General features: G+C 46.9%; 1 protein-coding gene and 1 pseudogene across 1 annotated transcript; one reads left to right on the top strand and one right to left on the bottom strand.

Moving 5' to 3' along the window:
- Window positions 1-8900: 8900 nt before the first annotated feature.
- Window positions 8901-10454, top strand: LOC124648386. Its single transcript, XM_047188165.1, has one exon. It carries the CDS (start codon window positions 8901-8903, stop codon window positions 10452-10454), a length of 1554 nt encoding a protein of 517 aa, XP_047044121.1.
- Window positions 10455-11077: 623 nt separating this feature from the next.
- On the bottom strand, window positions 11078-12484 carry LOC124648385 (annotated as a pseudogene).
- Window positions 12485-15379: the final 2895 nt, after the last annotated feature.

Genomic DNA, 15379 nt, shown 5'->3' with positions numbered 1-15379 from the left:
TTTGAGTCGTTGGAGATGGCCTGAGTCAAAACTCCAATAACAGGGCCACCACTGTCACGCCCACGGATCCAGCGACACGGAGCCATCCAGAAAACAAGGCAACGAGTAAAACCCAACTGCAATGAGACGAAATCTAATTTTCTACTTCGATCCGTAGTACAGTTGCTCTCATCTATAGCTAGGTAGCTGCTGGGTGGTCGGCCACGGAAGCGCACGGGTGCCGGCGTGAGCTTCGACGGCATGGCCCACTGCCTCAACGCCTGGCTAACGGAGCGGGCCTGACCTCCTAACGTGCCGCCAGTCAGAGCGGCGGCAGGCCTTGCCGCCACAAGGAACGGCGGCAGCTGCCACATGTCGCCTGGCACGTCCTGCCGCCATAGGAAGGTGGTCTCTTTTGTCAATTTTTTTCGCAGGTGGTCTTTTCTCACAATTCGTTGGGGCATGTGGTCCTTTTCGGCAAAAATTCCCACTGGGCAGCAGTCATGGTCGCCGCCGTCTGGAGAAACGATGACCTCGGTGACCTTCCCGCGCTCGCGACGCCACAGCAGCAGCTCGCTGATACGTCTCCGACGTATCGATAATTTCTTATGTTCTATGCCATATTATTGATGATACCTACATGTTTTATGCACACTTTATGTCATATTCGTGCATTTTCTGGAACTAACCTATTAACAAGATGCCGAAGTGCCGGTTCTCGTTTCTCGCTGTTTTTGGTTTCGAAATCCTAGTAACGAAATATTCTCGGAATTGGACGAAACAAAGACCCGAGGGCCTATTTTTCCACGGAGCTTCCGAAGACCGAAGAACATACGAAGTGGGGCCACGAGGTGGCGACACCACAAGGCGGCGCGGCCCGGGGGGCCCGCGCCGCCTATGGTGTGGCCCCTCGTCGGGCCCCGACTCCGCCCTTCCGCCTACTTAAAGCCTCCGTCGCGAAACCCACGATGCGAAAAACCACGATACGGAAAACCTTACGAGACGCCGCCGCCGATCCCATCTCGGGGGATTCGGGAGATCTCCTCCGGCACCCGCCGGAGAGGGGATTCATCTCCCGGAGGACTCTACACCGCCATGGTCGCCTCCGGAGTGATGAGTGAGTAGTTCACCCCTGGACTATGGGTCCATAGCGGTAGCTAGATGGTTGTCTTCTCCTCATTGTGCTTCATTGTTGGATCTTGTGAGCTGCCTAACATGATCAAGATCATCTATCCGTAATACTCTATGTTGTGTTTGTCGGGATCCGATGGATAGAGAATACCATGTCATGTTAATTATCAAGTTATTACATATGTGTTGTTTATGATCTTGCATGCTCTCCGTTACTAGTAGAGGCTCTGGCCAAGTTTTTACTCTTAACTCCAAGAGGGAGTATTTATGCTCGATAGTGGGTTCATGCCCGCATTGACACTCGGGACGAAGTGATGAAAGTTCTAAGGTTGTGTTGTGCTTGTTGCCACTAGGGATAAAACATTGGCGCTATGTCCGAGGATGTAGTTGTTGATTACATTACGCACCATACTTAATGCAATTGTCCATTGCTTTGCAACTTAATACTGGAAGGGGTTCGGACGATAACCTCGAAGGTGGACTTTTTAGGCATAGATGCGGTTGGATGGCGGTCTATGTACTTTGTCGTAATGCCCAATTAAATCTCACTATACTTATCATGTCATGTATGTGCATTGTTATGCCCTCTCTATTTGTCAATTGCCCGATCGTAATTTGTTCACCCAACATGCTTTTATCTTATGGGAGAGACACCTCTAGTGAACTGTGGACCCCGGTCCATTCTTTAATACTGAAGTACAAATCTGTCTGCAATACTTGTTTTTACTATTTTCTCTGCAAACAATCATCTTCCACACAATACGGTTAATCCTTTGTTACAGCAAGCCGGTGAGATTGACAACCTCATCTGTTTCGTTGGGGCAAAGTACTTTGGTTGTGTTGTGCAGGTTCCACGTTGGCGCCGGAATCTCCGGTGTTGCGCCGCACTACATCCCGCCGCAATCAACCTTCAACGTGCTTCTTGGCTCCTCCTGGTTCGATAAACCTTGGTTTCTTTCGAGGGAAAACTTGCTGCTGTGCGCATCATACCTTCCTCTTGGGGTTGCCCAACGAACGTGTGAAATACACGCCATCAAGCATATTTTCCGGCGCCGTTGCCGGGGAGATCAAGACACGCTGCAAGGGGAGTCTCCACTTCCCAATCTCTTTACTTTGTTTTTGTCTTGCTTTATTTTATTTACTACTTTGTTTGCTGCATTATATCAAAACACAAAAAAATTAGTTGCTAGCTTTACTTTATTTGCTATCTTGTTTGCTATATCAAAAACACAAAAAAATTAGTTACTTGCATTTACTTTACTTATTTCATCATGTTTCCTTTTAATTTTACCACAAAGAACATACCTGGTAGGACGCGGGTCTATCATTGGGAGAAACAATATAGAAGAATTTTTCACCCATGTTAATACCATTGAAGATTTTGAAGATAGACACTTGGTAGACCTTGCTCCCACTTATGAAATTGCTGCTTCTTGCTTTAGTTCGCTCGTTGGAAACTAAATTTGTTAATCTAAATCCTATAATCCAACACATGTTTCTTACACTTGGTGATATGGAAGAAGGGGAAAAGAAAGATTTTGTTTTAGAAACCCTTCTTAGAGAATTTGGTGGTCTAGCAAGAGAGGCTAGAAAGGTCTTTGCTAAATTTAATATGCTTGGTTCTCATACTAATTTTGTTGGTCTCCTTGAAAAGATGGACATGGATAGAATAAGATACACTAATAATATTGATGATGGTGGGGAGATCAAAGCACCCATACCATGTAAACTCCTAGCTATGAATGATGCACTAGAACATAACTATGCTTGGCTTGTTCCTGAAAATTTGTTCGATGAGAGTAGCAAGCCCAAGACTAATGAGAAGGGAGACGCTGAAACTTATGTATCCAATATACTATGCATGGTTGAGAAAACTCCAAACCCCGCTGTAGGTGCACCACCCTTCGATAACACTTGAGTTACACTTTCTGCGCCTAGCTGAAAGGCGTTAAAGAAAAGCGCTTATGGGAGACAACCCATGTTTTTACTACAGTATTATTGTTTTATATTTGTGTCTTGGAAGTTGTTTACTACTGTAGCAACCTCTCCTTATCTTAGTTTTGAGTTTTGTTGTGCCAAGTAAAGTCTTTGATAGAAAAGTAAGTACTAGATTTGGATTACTGCGCAGTTCCAGATTTCTTTGCTGTCACGAATCTGGGTCTATCTCCCTGTAGGTAGCTCAGAAAATTAAGCCAATTTACGAGCATGATCCTCAGATATGTACGCAACTTTCATTCAATTTGAGCATTTTCGTTTGAGCAAGTCTGGTGGCCTAATAAAATCCATCTTTACGGACTGTTCTGTTTTGACAGATTCTGTCTTTTATTTCGCATTGCCTCTTTTGCTATGTTGGATGAATTTCTTTGATCCACTAATGTCCAGTAGCTTTATGCAATGTCCAGAAGTGTTAAGAATGATTGTGTCACCTCTGAACATGTTAATTTTTATTATGCACTAACTCTCTAATGAGTTGTTTCGAGTTTGGTGTGGAGGAAGTTTTCAAGGATCAAGAGAGGAGTATGATGCAATATGATCAAGGAGAGTGAAAGCTCTAAGCTTGGGGATGCCCCGGTGGTTCACCCCTGCATATTCTAAGAAGACTCAAGCGTCTAAGCTTGGGGATGCCCAAGGCATCCCCTTCTTCATCGACAACATTATCAGGTTCCTCCCCTGAAACTATATTTTTATTCCGTCACATCTTATGCATTTTGCTTGGAGCGTCGGTTTGTTTTTGTTTTTTGTTTTGTTTGAATAAAATGGATCCTAGCATTCACTTTATGGGAGAGAGACACTCTCCGCTGTAGCATATGGACAAATATGTCCTTAGGCTCTACTCATAGTATTCATGGCGAAGTTCTTCTTCGTTAAATTGTTATATGGTTGGAATTGGAAAATGCTACATGTAGTAACTCTAAAATGTCTTGGATAATTTGATACTTGGCAATTGTTGTGCTCATGTTTAATCTCTTGCATCATATACTTTGCACCCATTAATGAAGAAATACTTAGAGCTTGCTAATTTGGTTTGCATATTTGGTTTCTCTAGAGTCTAGATAACATCTAGTATTGAGTTTTGAACAACAAGGAAGACGGTATGGAGTCTTATAATGTTTACCATATGTCTTTTATGTGAGTTTTGTCTGTACCGTTCATCCTTGTGTTTGTTTCAAATAACCTTGCTAGCCTAAACCTTGTATCGAGAGGGAATACTTCTCATGCATCCAAAATTCTTGAGCCAACCACTATGCCATTTGTGTCCACCATACCTACCTACTATATGGTATTTATCCGCCATTCCAAAGTAAATTGCTTGAGTGCTACCTTTAAAATTCCATCATTCACCTTTGCAATATATAGCTCATGGGACAAATAGCTTAAAAACTATTGTGGTATTGAATATGTACTTATGCACTTTATCTCTTATTAAGTTGCTTGTTGAGTGATAACCATGTTTCTGGGGACGCCATCAACTATTCTTTGTTGGATATCATGTGAGTTGCTATGCATGTCCGTCTTGTCTGAAGTAAGAGAGATCTACCACCTTCATGGTTGGAGCATGCATATTGTTAGAGAAGAACTTTGGGCCGCTAACTAAAGCCATGATTCATGGTGGAAGTTTCAGTTTGGACATATATCCTCAATCTCATATGAGAATAATAATTGTTGCCACATGCTTATGCATTAAAGAGGAGTCCATTATCTGTTGTCCATGTTGTCCCGGTATGGATGTCTAAGTTGAGAATAATCAAAAGCGAGAAATCCAAAATGCGAGCTTTCTCCTTAGACCTTTGTACAGGCGGCATGGAGGTACCCCATTGTGACACTTGGTCAAAACATGTGCATTGCAAAGATCCGGTAGTCCAAGTTAATTAGGACAAGGTGCGGGCACTATTAGTATACTATGCATGAGACTTGCAACTTGTAAGATATAATGTACATAACTCATATGCTTTATTACTACCGTTGATAAAATTGTTTCATGTTTTCAAAATAAAAGCTCTAGCACAAATATAGAAATCGATGCTTTCCTCTTTGAAGGACCATTCTCTTTACTTTTATGTTGAGTCAGTTCACCTATTTCTCTCCACCTCAAGAAGCAAACACTTGTGTGAACTGTGCATTGATTCCTACATACTTGCATATTGTACTTGTTATATTACTCTATGTTGACAATTATCCATGAGATATGCATGTTACAAGTTGAAAGCAACCGCTGAAACTTAATCTTCCTTTGTGTTGCTTCAATACCTTTACTTTGATTTATTGCTTTATGAGTTAACTCTTATGCAAGACTTATTAATACTTGTCTTGAAGTACTATTCATGAAAAGTCTTTGCTTTATGATTCACTTGTTTACTCATGTCATTACCATTGTTTTGATCGCTGCATCTACTACATATGTTTACAAATAGTATGATCAAGGTTATGATGGCATATCACTTCGAGAAATTATCTTTGTTATCGTTTTACCTGCTCGGGACGAGCAGTAACTAAGCTTGGGGATGCTTGATACGTCTCCGACGTATCGATAATTTCTTATGTTCTATGCCATATTATTGATGATACCTACATGTTTTATGCACACTTTATGTCATATTCGTGCATTTTCCGGAACTAACCTATTAACAAGATGCCGAAGTGCCGGCTCTCGTTTTCTGCTGTTTTTGGTTTCGAAATCCTAGTAACGAAATATTCTCGGAATTGGACGAAACAAAGACCCAGGGGCCTATTTTTCCACGGAGCTTCCGAAGACCGAAGAACATACGAAGTGGGGCCACGAGGTGGCAACACCACAAGGCGGCGCGGCCCGGGGGGCCCGCGCCGCCTATGGTGTGGCCCCCTCGTCGAGCCCCCGACTCTGCCCTTCCGCCTACTTAAAGCCTCCGTCGCGAAACCCCTGATGCGAAAAACCACGATACGGAAAACCTTACTGAGACGCCGCCGCCGCCGATCCCATCTCGGGGGATTCTGGAGATCTCCTCCGGCCCCCTGCCGGAGAGGGGATTCATCTCCCGGAGGACTCTACACCGCCATGGTCGCCTCCGGAGTGATGAGTGAGTAGTTCACCCCTGGACTATGGGTCCATAGCAGTAGCTAGATGGTTGTCTTCTCCTCATTGTGCTTCATTGTTGGATCTTGTGAGCTGCCTAACATGATCAAGATCATCTATCCGTAATACTCTATGTTGTGTTTGTCGGGATCCGATGGATAGAGAATACCATGTCATGTTAATTATCAAGTTATTACATATGTGTTGTTTATGATCTTGCATGCTCTCCGTTACTAGTAGAGGCTCGGCCAAGTTTTTACTCTTAACTTCAAGAGGGAGTATTTATGCTCGATAGTGGGTTCATGCCCGCATTGACACCGGGACAATGGATGAAAGTTCTAAGGTTGTGTTGTGCTCGTTGCCACTAGGGATAAAACATTGGCGCTATGTCCGAGGATGTAGTTGTTGATTACATTACGCACCATACTTAATGCAATTGTCCGTTGCTTTGCAACTTAATACCTGGAAGGGGTTCGGACGATAACCTGAAGGTGGACTTTTTAGGCATAGATGCGGTTGGATGGCGGTCTATGTACTTTGTCGTAATGCCCAATTAAATCTCACTATACTTATCATGTCATGTATGTGCATTGTTATGCCCTCTCTATTTGTCAATTGCCCGACCGTAATTTGTTCACCCAACATGCTTTTATCTTATGGGAGAGACACCTCTAGTGAACTGTGGACCCCGGTCCATTCTTTAATACTCGAAGTACAAATCTGCTGCAATACTTGTTTTTACTATTTTCTCTGCAAACAATCATCTTCCACACAATACGGTTAATCCTTTGTTACAAACAAGCCGGTGAGATTGACAACCTCACTGTTTCGTTGGGGCAAAGTACTTTGGTTGTGTTGTGCAGGTTCCACGTTGGCGCCGGAATCTCTGGTGTTGCGCGGCACTACATCCCGCCGCCATCAACCTTCAACGTGCTTCTTGGCTCCTCCTGGTTCGATAAACCTTGGTTTCTTTCTGAGGGAAAACTTGCTGCTGTGCGCATCATACCTTCCTCTTGGGGTTGCCCAACGAACGTGTGAAATACACGCCATCACTCGCCGGCGATGGCCTCTCCGAGCTCACAACGTCGCAGCAGCTCGCCGGCGACGGCCTCCCCTCACTCGCGACGCCGCAGCAGCTCGCCGGCGACGGCCTCCCCTCGCTCGCGACGCCGCAGCAGCTTTCGGCGCTCGAGTCGCCGCGAGCAGCGAGCTCGCCGGCGACGGCCTCCCCTCGCTTGCGACGCCGCAGCGAGCTTTTCCGCGCCCGAGTCGCCGCAGCGAGCGGCTCGCCGGCGACGGCCGCCCCACGCCCAAGTCGCCGCAGAGCGGCTCGCCGGCGACCGCCGCCCCGCGCTCGCTACGCCGCCGCAGCTCGCCGGCGACGGCCGCCCTCGGTCGCGACGCCGCAGCAGCTTTCCGGCGACAGCCTCCCCGCGCCCGAGTCGCCGCAGCGAGTAGCTTTCCGGCGACGGCCTCCCCGCGCCCGCGACGCCGCAGCGAGCTCGCCGGCGACCGCCTCCCGAGCTGGTCGCGGTTCTGCCGGAGCGCGCTGCTAGCTCTCCTCACGGGGCAAGAAGAGAACAGTGCTGGAATATGGGAAAAAAATAATTCACGTTGCCAGGTGTCAGCTCCCACACTGGGTCCAGCCATTTATTTCTTTTCTTAACGGGAGAAAACGGCCGTTCGGCCTACTCAGCACTGACAGTGGGCCTTCATCCCTTAAACTGCTATCAGACGTTCGTTTGCGTGATTTGTTACTGGTCGCCTCAAAAGTTGTAATTTTTAGCAAAAAATTTCAAGAATGGTACTAACCTGTAACCAGTGTCCCAATTGTGGTAGATTTATGTAATTTACTCATTTCTGTGTGAACTCTGTTTAAATGTTACTGTAATGTAGTTCATTCCCTCTGGTTACTTGACCGCTTTTCTTAAGTGTAAACTACTTTTTTTAGCATCATTTATTTACTGCAATCTCTATTGTTACTACTTATTTATTAAGGTAAAACGGTGCTGCATTTCAGCCACTGATAACTTGGCTAACTTAGAGAAGTCATACGCCAAAGAGAGAGCCTCCGTGCATGCTAGAGCTTCAAGGGATGGTGGATCGGTGACTCTTGGAATGACGATAGTCGAGGATCCCAGGTACTGACCCTCTTTATCTCTAATAACAACAGCACCTGATACCTTTCCATCGATTTTCAGAACTGCACCATCGACATTAGCTTTCACTAGATCATCACTTTTGTTTTTTTAAGGGGACACTAGATCATCACTTTTGTTTTTTTTAAGGGGACACTAGATCATCACTTGGCCACTTGGGGATTCATTTTTTTGGGACATTGCTAGTCGTTGTTGGGGTATTAGATAATGGATGGAGGCCTTGGCTTCGAAACAAGAGCTAGGTACCATCTTAGTAATAAAGGGGGGAAATTCCAGCCCATTAATGAGATATCGGGCCGGGCTTATTTTCAATTTGCTCGATCTCGTTCGCAAATTCCAATTTCCAACCCTCGTCCAATTATTAAGAAAAAAAATCCCAACTGTCGTCTCGCCGGCCGCGCGTACTCCGATTCCGCCGCGAGTCCGTCCGGCCACCGCCCCCACCCTGAGCTCAGTATACAAACTTACAAAGTGGTTCCAGCTTCGATGCGGAATCGTCTATCCAATCACGGCAGCCGAGAGCCAACTCGAAGCGCCTCCATCGCATCTCTACTCGCCGCGTGGCCGGAGTGAGCTCCCTCATGGCCTGGCGGCGTCGTCTAGACCGTCTCCTGCGCCGGCGGCCGAAGGCGGCGCCCGGAGAAGACCGGATCAGCGCCCTCCCCGACGACCTCCTCCTCCTCGTCCTGCGCCGCCTCGACACCCGCGCGGCGCTCGGCACCGGGGTGCTCTCCAGGCGCTGGGCCGGCCTCCCTCGCGAGCTCCCCGCCCTCGATCTCAGGGTCAGCGACGTGCTCCCGCCGCGCTACCAACGGTGGCTCCTCCGCCACCGCGACATCTACAGCAAGGGGACCTTCGTCTTGTACAGGCGCCGCCTCGCGCAGCACGAGTTCATGCCCAACATGACACGGTACGAGCGCCGCGCCATGCGCGCCTTCACCAGATCCGTCGAAGGCCTCTTGGCCGCCGGAGTTCGCCGGAGGATCAGCAGGCTGAGGCTCGAGTTCTTCACCACCCGCAACACCGGCTGCATCGACCGGTTGATCTCTCATGCCATGGATGATTGGGGCGTCGACGACCTCGAGGTCATCGCCAGGCCAACCTTCTACCAGCAGACCGTGCACACCTTCCCTAGCCATGGCCTCTGCGATGAGCCTGGCGCGTCACGCCTGCGAAGCCTCAAGCTTGGGTGCTGTGTGATCCCTCGACGGCTGCACAGGTACGGCGCGCTCACTAAGCTCGTCCTGCAAGACGTAGCTGAGTCGCCGCCATCTGCTTACGAAAATGTCTTGTACTCGTGCCCCCAGCTGCAGGTGGTGCACCTCAACTCCTGTCACTGCGACCGGGAGGCGGTCATGCTTTTGGATGCCCCCGAGTCGCAGATCAGGGAGCTCGTCGTGGACAATTGTGTGATCGGAACGGTATGGCTGAGGGATCTTCCCAACCTGGAGCAGCTGGCCTCCATGGGCACAAGACTCTGCATCGAGTCCGACGACTCAGTTCCAAGCCTCAGGCAATGGCACCTCACCCGCCGCCACGGCATCGAAGTGGAAGGGTTTCGCCAGTTGTTCCGGCGGCACCTGGAGCTTAACCCATTTGTTGAGCACACCCGGGACATTACCGACCTGATCATCCGGTTCACCGGCCCCGACAGATGGATCGTGCCGTCTAGCTCGCCGTCGTCGCTGCTACCTAACCTGAGGCGGCTGCTCGTTGCCGACGTGCCTTCGTCCTGGGACGTCTCCTGGCCCCGTGCTCTCCTCGAGATGGCGCCTGCCCTCGAGACCTTTCACATTCACATTGCCTCTATCCCGGAGGAGCCCAACAACGAGGAAATAATATCCTGGCACCCGACTAAGCTTCGGCAGCATCGCTTGAAGGAGTTTGTGATGGCTGGTTTCCAGGGAGCCGAGAGGCAGATCTACCTTGTCAAGTTTGTCATGGAAGTATGCACAGCGTTGCGCCGCGTTGCCATGTTCAGGAATGGCCATGCTCAGGACAAGGGGCACTGGGACTGGGAGATGGTGACACAGCAGCACTCATGGACCCAGGAGGAGAAGGACGCCACGCTCAACCAGATTATGGGCGCGGTATCTTCCGCAGCCGCAGCTCCAGTTCAAGTGGTTTTAGGCTGATCCTCGTGTGTTTGGGCCTGTCTTGCGATCCCCTCCTAATGTACTACTCCATATCCCTGTTTTACTAGCTCTAACTTGTAGCATAGTAATGTATTCCATGTCCCTGTTTTATTTGATGAAATGTATAATGTGTTGCTCAAATAATGTTTTCGCTGGCTGTTCATCCAAAATGTTATTACGAAGTTATTTGCATCAACCTTTAGAAGTTTGGAAATATCAGATAACTTTAAGAGGAGTAAAATCAATGCACTCCTTTCTTATATTTTAAGAACCTATGAACATGTCATGTTGATTTTCATCCTTGCCAGAAATTGATCAGAATACAATTGATTCTCTTCTGAAGTGTTTGACTAGCTATATTCTTATTTATTTACTAGATGAAAAAAATGACCATGTTTATGTATCAATTTGATGGGGGGAATTCTCCCCCACACCCATCCCTAGTGCTATGCATCAAAATGCAACCCCTACTTGCATCTGTACATTTTACTAGTAACTTGTTTGAAATACCGGCATTGCCCTTTGGTCACTGCGCCTTGAGCTAAGACCTTGCATCTTCTCTCACTTCCAGTGGTCTTTATTCAACAAGTATTTTTTTTCTTCAATAATAGATGATCCTCTGCCTCCAAATCAGTGAATGATAGCTTCCTGCAACTTTCTGTGGGATAAAACTCCTACCTCTGCCATGTAGATTGCAGACACCGGGTGGTGATCAGAAAGGTTGAGCTCCGCCACCTTGTCAGATGCTAACCTGATACCCTTTCCGTGTGAAAGAATCCGATCACACCTAAGACAAGTAGGCAAGATTTAATCTCGGTTCACATGACCAAGCATGAGCTACTATGAATCTTACCAGATTTATATGCAAATTGAAAGGCAGGACTATAACTAGGAGGACATCATACCATGCAGGTGTTCTTCTTGCAGATTGTGGCTCGTCACTTGCATACTATTCCGAGTTAAATTCATATTTATACGTCGGGGGAAAGCTGATCGCCCCTTCTATCCAGCCTTCAAATGTACGCCCTTTCATCAGTTCGCTTCTTAGCTGTCACAGCAAAAACATGAGCTGGATATTCTACAAGTAGTTATAAATCCACTGGGAAACCAAGTTACCTGATCATTGTCGAACAATCGATTCCAGTCCTGTCTTGAGATGAGCTCATGCGTACTTTAAAATGAAAGGTTGAGTCGGTAGTTGAGATCCCTAAACCATATAATCCTTCTGAAATTTTGGAATGGTGCAAACCATAATCTTGGGTTGCATCAGCTATACAGCAGTGGATACACTCAGATGAAATCCTGGTTGGGTGCAAACTTTTGGAGGATAGCAACGATTCCATGACACAAGTTTGCTAACTTACTTGTGGTCATGTATTCCCTTAGGCATGCACACTCCATGATTTGGGTTAAGTACTGTTCTTCGAAGGATTTCTTCAACATCTGCATTTATTTTTATTAGATTTGCGTCCTTTTCACCAGAGGTCAAATGGCAACATAAAAAGCAAAAGGGTGTCTGATATATAGACATGCTGACCTGGACTGATATTTAACCCTGGAGCATATAAGAAACAAATTTATCAGCAGCTGAATCTAGTAACAACTTATACGAGCAAGTCAATGAAACTTTCTAAGGCATGAAGTACAAACAAATCGAAAATGAATGGCAGAAAGAAAATATGATTAAGTTTGGTACTTGCCTTGTTACCAATATAACCCATCGTGCCTACACCTACTGTTGATACTCTCAAATTCTGAATGTGCTTTCTAGGACCTCTCAGAATCCATATCGAAAGATATATTCCCACCATTTGCTTGCTTATTATCCTTACAAAATATGGCCTTTTCTGTTTAACTGATCTATGATCGATACTGACATCATGGTCATGTGTCAGTAAAGTAAATGATGCACTGCCTTGAAGTAGGTGGACTCCACTATCATTAGTAGCTGGGTTATTTTCTTGTTCAATCAATGGATGAGGTTCCCCTTCACTTTCATTGTCAGGCTCACTAAGCAAGTCATCTTCCATCACAAGATAATCTGATGGATTAAACTTTGATGGTGAAGGAGGATCACTGTGACATTTATGCTTCGGCTTATATGGACATCACAAGTCATCTTCCATCACAAGATTTATCTTGTCAAGTTTGTCATGGAAGTATGCACGGCATTGCGCCATGTCGCTATGTTTAAGAATGGGGCTCAGGACAAGGGGCACTGGGAGTGGGAGATGGTGACGCACCAGCACTCATGGACCCAGGAGAAGGATGCCGGTTTTGGGCTGATCGTTTGTACCTGTCTTGCGATCCCCTCATAATGTACTCCATTGTAGAAAGGGATGCAACTCACAATGTATTGATTGAGTGCATATAGCGTTACATATATAGGCCACGTCCTCAACTATACAAGGAAGGAGGCGGGCCCAATAATCAATACAAAGATATGTATCGCTATACATAACTACAGAAGATACACATCCGGATATACAAGGATATGTATCTCAACACCCCCCGCAGTCGAAGCGTCGCCTGGTCGAACGCATAGACTGGACCGGAACTCCTCAAATGATGCCGTAGGGAGACCCTTGGTCATGATATCCGCAAATTGTTGGGAGGTGGGCACATGAAGTACTCGAATGTGTCCAAGGGCCACCTGTTCCCGAACAAAGTGGATGTCCAGCTCAATATGCTTGGTGCGGTGATGGTGGACCGGGTTGGCGGAGAGGTAGACGGCGGAGACATTGTCGCAATAGACCACGATGGCTTTGGCAACAGGACATGAGAGCTCAACGAGGAGTTGCCGCAGCCAAGAGACCTCGGCAACCGCGTTAGCAACAGCTCGGTACTCCGCTTCGGCGCTGGAGCGAGAGACCGTGGGTTGTCGCTTAGACGACCAGGAGATGAGGGAAGGTCCGAAGTAGACGCAGTAGCCAGGCGTGGAGCGACGCGTGTCGGGGCAGCCTGTCCAATCGGCGTCCGAGTAGGCGACGATGTCCGTGGCGGTGGAGGCGTGGAGGGAGAGGCCGAAGTCCATGTTGCCACGAATGTAGCGGAGGATCCGCTTGACCGCAGCCCAATGAGGATCCCGCGGAGCATGCATGTGAAGGCACACCTGCTGGGAGCGTTTTTACGGTACCCTGTACTGCACCTTGCAGTATAGAATATCTTACCGTTGATTTGATAAGGGTATGATGGACAAAATAAAAATTGAGCGCACACAAACATAAACCAAGTCTCTGGATAAGTTCCCAGGTCGTACATCTCCCTATCCCGTCTGTCCTCACGGCGCCGCCGCCGCTCGCCTCCCGTCTCTCCTCACGCCGCCGCTTGTCGAACTTGCCACAGCGTCGCCGTCGCCGCTCGTCTCCTGTCTCTCGTCACGCCGCCGCCGACGCCACTCGTCGAACTTGCTGCAGCGTCGCCGTCGTGTTCAACCTAGGCCGCAGCCGCCGTGTTCAACCCAGGCCGCCGCCGCCAGCCAGGTTGCCCGCTTGTCGACCTTGCCTGCAGCGTCGCCGCCGTGTTCAACCCAGGCCAGGTCGCCCGGTGGTCGAGCCTGCCGCAGCATCGCCGCAGGCGTGCTCCCGCTCATCGACCACGCCGTAGCCTCTCGGTGTCCTTATCCAGGAAACCTCAGCGTAAGTAAATACAAACTTACTATATCAGCAAGCTTTGTAGTTAAGATTAGAAAATTCGATGTCTATTTCATCAAGAATTCGACTCGCACCAATCCCAAGTAGATTCAATTGCTATATAAACTGAATGTACAGGTAAGTAAATACAAACTTAGAGATGAAGTTAGACTAGATGAACAAGCTTTGTAGTTAAGATTAGAAAATTCGAAGTCTATTTCATCAAGAATTCGTAATGTTGCAAACCATGTGAATAGTTTTCTTCTTTACTTTTTGCCCAGATGTTGATAAAAGCACTTGAAACTGAATGTATATGGTGATTTGTAATGTGTTGCATATACTTTCTGTCAAGTCAGAATCATTGTTAAATTGAGTATGGGCTAGGTTGTTCAGTTTAGAAGGATAATCCTGAAGCAAATTATTCAAGCACTGAATGGTACTGATATTACATTAGTTTTACTATCAGACTTGTAATAATATGCACTTTGATTCATAACTGTTGTTTACATGTGTAAATTATTCAAGCACTGAATGGTACTGATATTGAAACATGTGTTAGTTTTACTATCAGACTTGTAATAATATGGCTTTGATTCATAACTGCAGTTTACGTCATGGAGGGCATGAAGGACAATGAAGAGCACGATATGGTGATTAATGAAAGTTTTAGTAGCGAGGAAGAATGTTACAAGTACTACAATGCATATGCTAAGTCCAAGAGGTTTGGTGTTAGAAAAGAAGAGCTGACTAAGAAGCCAGGCACGGACATAGCTTTCCGCGTCTTTACGTGTGCTCTAAAGAAAGATACCGGGCAAGGAAGCACTTTGAGAAAACTAAACGAAAACGAACACCTCGGCCACTGTCGCGTTGTGGATGCAGTGCTCGGATGGAGATCGAGATGTCAATGGAAAGTGGTGAATGGTTTGTAAAAGATTTCGTGGTTGAACATAACCATCCACTCGCCATTGGTGACCAGACAACTTTCATAAGGTCTCACCGTGGGTTGAATGACGCTCAAAAGGCCGATGCCATTGAGTATGACATTGGTGGCCTTCGAACACACGAGATTATGGAAGTAATGGAGAAGTAACATGGTGGTCCCGAGAAGGTTGGTTTTGTACCTCGGGATCTCTATAATTTTTTTGCCAAGTAAGGAAAGGATTGAAGGTCGTGATGCTGAATTTTTGCTCAATTATATGGCTGCAAGACAAGAGAAAGATCCAGAATTCTTTTACAGCACAGCCCTGATAGTGAAGGGCACCTGGAAAACATATTTTGGGCAGACGCAGTGTC

The sequence above is a fragment of the Lolium rigidum genome, chromosome 4 (genome assembly GCF_022539505.1).
Source record: "Lolium rigidum isolate FL_2022 chromosome 4, APGP_CSIRO_Lrig_0.1, whole genome shotgun sequence".
Taxonomy (NCBI): Eukaryota; Viridiplantae; Streptophyta; class Magnoliopsida; order Poales; family Poaceae; genus Lolium; species Lolium rigidum.
This window is presented reverse-complemented; position numbering and strand designations above follow the sequence as displayed.